At 39.5% G+C, this 3,743-nt stretch overlaps 1 protein-coding gene across 1 annotated transcript; it reads left to right on the plus strand.

The window, feature by feature from the left end:
* Window positions 1–535: 535 nt before the first annotated feature.
* LOC133015625 (eukaryotic translation initiation factor 5A-1-like) lies at window positions 536–3,115 on the plus strand. The gene is made up of 4 exons (XM_061082870.1): window positions 536–697; window positions 1,061–1,165; window positions 1,434–1,565; window positions 2,896–3,115. The coding sequence occupies exons 1-4, from the start codon at window positions 536–538 to the stop codon at window positions 2,953–2,955; spliced, it is 459 nt and encodes a 152-aa protein (XP_060938853.1). The 3' UTR covers window positions 2,956–3,115.
* Window positions 3,116–3,743: the final 628 nt, after the last annotated feature.

The following is a 3,743-nucleotide window of genomic DNA, read 5'->3' on the forward strand; positions in this document are numbered from 1 at the left end:
ATATGTACCTAGATTGTCTTAAACAGTTCTGTGTTTTTAAAAACCTGAATATTGCCCTAAATCCTGCATTACCTCTGTAGTATTTATCTTATACCAAATGTGAAACTCTTTCTTTGGAGTGATTTTTTAAGTGTCTGTGTCCGTCTCTTTTATTGTGGACAGACTAAACATATATGCTCTACTGTTTCCTGCTGATCACACCTGTCACATCTGCCTGTGTCGTGCCTGTTAATTATCTCAAGGGTGCTGTTTGTAGACTTTTATGACCAAACCTCATTCTTGATACTATCACCTCTTCCTTTGTATCGCTGGTAGTGTTTTCTCATTTCACTTAACAATTCTAAAAGCGAACAATTCTGCTTTAGTCTTATTACATCGTAGTATCTACCCTCAGCGACTTTCATATCTAACTCCGATGCCCCAGACAGAGAGAGAGCTAAGTTGCGACGAGGTTTGTCACAAGGTACAAGTTGTGTTCTGCTTCTTATTTTTAGTCATGTATTGTTCCTGTTCATAGCATAGCCTGTCGACCACCATGGAGGATGTGGATTTCCGCTCAGAAAACTCAGGGGCTTCTACTACATATCCCATGCAGTGTTCTGCACTGAGGAAGGATGGATATGTCATCATTAAAGATCGTCCCTGCAAGATCGTTGAGATGAATACCTCCATGTCTGGCAAGCATGGGCACGCCAAGGTAAAAGAATCCTGTGCATCATTTTTGTAATGCTGAGCTCAACAGCGTTGCAGCAGAATCCAATACAATTGAAGATACTAGTGACCAAATATATGTAATAAAACAACAGAAAGCAGCATTGTATTGGATTCTGCTGCAACGCTGTTTACCCTGAAACTCCCAAAGTGTTTTGTGGGCTCAAACACTTCACCCACCCCTCCATCGGCATAGTGGTGAGAAGATAATGAGTACATTTTGATTTCTGGGTGAACTATCCCTTTAAGTCATTTAAGTGAATTAGTTTGATCTGGCCCAGTTTAATGAGTGACCCCTGATGCTTACTCTGCCCGAGGCTGAATCTTATTAGTTGTGGTGTTTTCCCAGGTTCACCTTGTTGGACTTGACATCTTTACTGGGGAGACACATGAAGATATCGTCCCATCTACCCATAACATGGATGTCCCTAGTATATCTTGGAAGGACTTCGAGGTAAGAGATCCTTGTCTGAGCTCTTGTTGTAACTGAGGGGGCCCATTTGGTTTCTAGCAAATTTCAGGAAATTCAGTGAGTCTGAAAGTAGCTAAATGGTGTTAAGTATTTAAGGTCCCCAGAGGTCATGTGACTGAGCTTCTTTTGTATAGCTACTTTACTGGTACTGGTTAGTCACAAGTGGTCTCTAATTCTATCTTCTTTTTGAACAACGATGTAATGTTTCAAACGTTTATCCTTGTTTCCCCTTTTCTAATGTCACATTCAGGTTAACGGTATCAAGGATGGTTACTTGACCTTTCTTGATGATAATTTCGATACCAAAGAGGGTCCTAAAATGCCGGAGGGTGAGCTGGGCGAAGAAATCACCGAGAGAGCAAAGCGGGAAAATTCATTCCTGGTAGGTTTCTGAGATCAGAAAAATATCTTAATCTATTCCTGTCTGAATCTGTTAAAAAAACCTTTTCAAAAGTGGTTTATCATCTCATCTTGTGGTTTAATACCACCTTTAATAATGCTGCTAAATTTCGTTTTGCAATGGCAATAAAAGGATTCTATTCTATTTTACTTTGTTGACTGATATTTACCTACAATTTGAGTGTCCGAGTTTTTCCCTTCACATTGCAATTAAGCATTAATTAACCATTAATTCATTCATGGTTTTGTGTCTGTGGTGGATTATTGTATACACACACTGTTGGGTTGGTTTACCGTCTGCCTTGTACTCCTGCTAGTGTTGCACTTTATACTGATACTAGAAAGGTATCGCAATAACCAGCAGTTAAAAAATCTTTGAGAAGAGCGTTTAACTTTATCTACTCAATGCACAATATTCACATAAATATCAATTCATATTTACAGCATCTGTCCAATGCACAATATTTAGCTTCTCAGTTCAGCCATATGTTCTGCAGAGGAGCTCCTTCAGCGGCACAATGTTTTTACACAGGCTTTGTCTTGATTATGGCCACAAATATGACTTTACTTGTAGGAAAGTATAGTCCTGTGTACACAAATACGCAAAGTGTGATTTTACTTCCATATTAATGTGTTTTTGCTTCTAAACAAAATGTACACACAAGCTTTAAAGCTTTGTATCAGTCCCAATCCCCGTCCTAACTGGTCCACCTGAAAGCCCATTTCAAGTGACCTTTCACATACACTGATGCCAGTGTAAACAGATAGCAGATTCCTCTCTGCTGTTGCTTACTTAACTAAAAGAAAAAATACTTTGAACGAGAAATGACAATTGTGAAAAGGAAGATAGAGAATTGAGAACACACAATGAACGATGAGAAATTTAAAAGACAGCAGAGCAGGTAGTGAAATTATGACTGGGAACCAATCAAGAAGTTAATGTTGGTGACTGATTCATTGTTTCTGAAATCTCGGTTTTTGTCTGTCCTTCTACAACACAGCCCAGAGATTTTTAAACTAAAATGGCACCAACTGCATTTCCGAACCTCTGTTTATGGTGCTTGAAAAGTGTATAAACGACGTGTCAAGTCAAATGAGACCTTTTTAAATAATGCTGTACAAATGGAAACAAAATATCAAGCTGGGCTGGGTTAAGTTAATAAGACATTTTATTCCACACCACCTTTTAAACACCGAAAGGCACCTTACAAAACGTTATAATTAATTGACAAAATAATACCAGACAAATGATTTGAGTTGACTGGATTTTACCATGACTCTAAATCTATTCTTTGTCTTTCCTTCCTTTTCAGGTCACTCTGTTAGAAGCTATGGGTGAACAGCAGGTCATCGGCCATAGGAGCATGAATTAAGTAAAGTACAAAGCTGGAGACCTCACAGTCTTGTCCTCCGTTATGGTTTTCATGCCTCACCAAAGCTGTTGGCCTTAACCCCTCCACCAGTTTATCTGGTACTACTCACAACTGTGTGCTTTTCCTGTGTAGGCTAAATAAACGTACTGGCTACAAGACATTGGCTGTTTTCTCATTTAAAGTGTTCTAGTTTTACGTCGCCCCCCAGTGGACACAATAGCAGTTGCACTAAACATGACGTTTACATGTTAAAATATGCTATACTTCAACTGCTCAGTAGGTGGAAGCAAAACACTTTTGAGAGATTAGTATCTGTCTGTCTCTCTAACGTCTATCCTCTTATTCTATCTATATGTATATCTATATTGCTGTCTCTTGTGATATCTATCCTCTCTTAACCCATATCTCTATATCCCTCAATCCATCCATCTCTCTATCTCTATCTCTCCCTATATCTCTATTGCTGTCTCTTGTGATATCTCTCCTCTCTTATCCTATCTCTCTATCTCTCCCTCCCTCTACTTGGTATCTCTATTGCTGTGTCTTGGGATATCTATCCTCTCTTATCCCGTATCCCTCGATCCATCCATCCATCTCTCTGTCTCTCTCTTGGATGCATGTGTTTGTCTCTGGAGGGGCGCTCGGGAGTGTTCTTGAAGATCTGTGGATTTACTGCAAAAAAAAAATCCAGCAACCAACCATTTGATGGATTGTGGTCAACAGAAGTGGCTCAGTTGTGTGGCTGTAGGGATGGTCTATATCTGCCTGAAGGTCGACCCACCTCTTTG

This window comes from Limanda limanda, chromosome 12 (genome assembly GCF_963576545.1).
Source record: "Limanda limanda chromosome 12, fLimLim1.1, whole genome shotgun sequence".
NCBI lineage: Eukaryota > Metazoa > Chordata > Actinopteri > Pleuronectiformes > Pleuronectidae > Limanda > Limanda limanda.

Bases quoted from the DNA above. Each gene is read 5' to 3' on its own strand.
- LOC133015625 (XM_061082870.1), top strand. From the start codon at position 536: ATGGAGGATGTGGATTTCCGCTCAGAAAACTCAGGGGCTTCTACTACA. The intron at 698-1,060 runs GTAAAAGAATCC...GTGTTTTCCCAG, and splicing joins GCAAGCATGGGCACGCCAAG to GTTCACCTTGTTGGACTTGA. The intron at 1,166-1,433 runs GTAAGAGATCCT...TGTCACATTCAG, and splicing joins TATCTTGGAAGGACTTCGAG to GTTAACGGTATCAAGGATGG.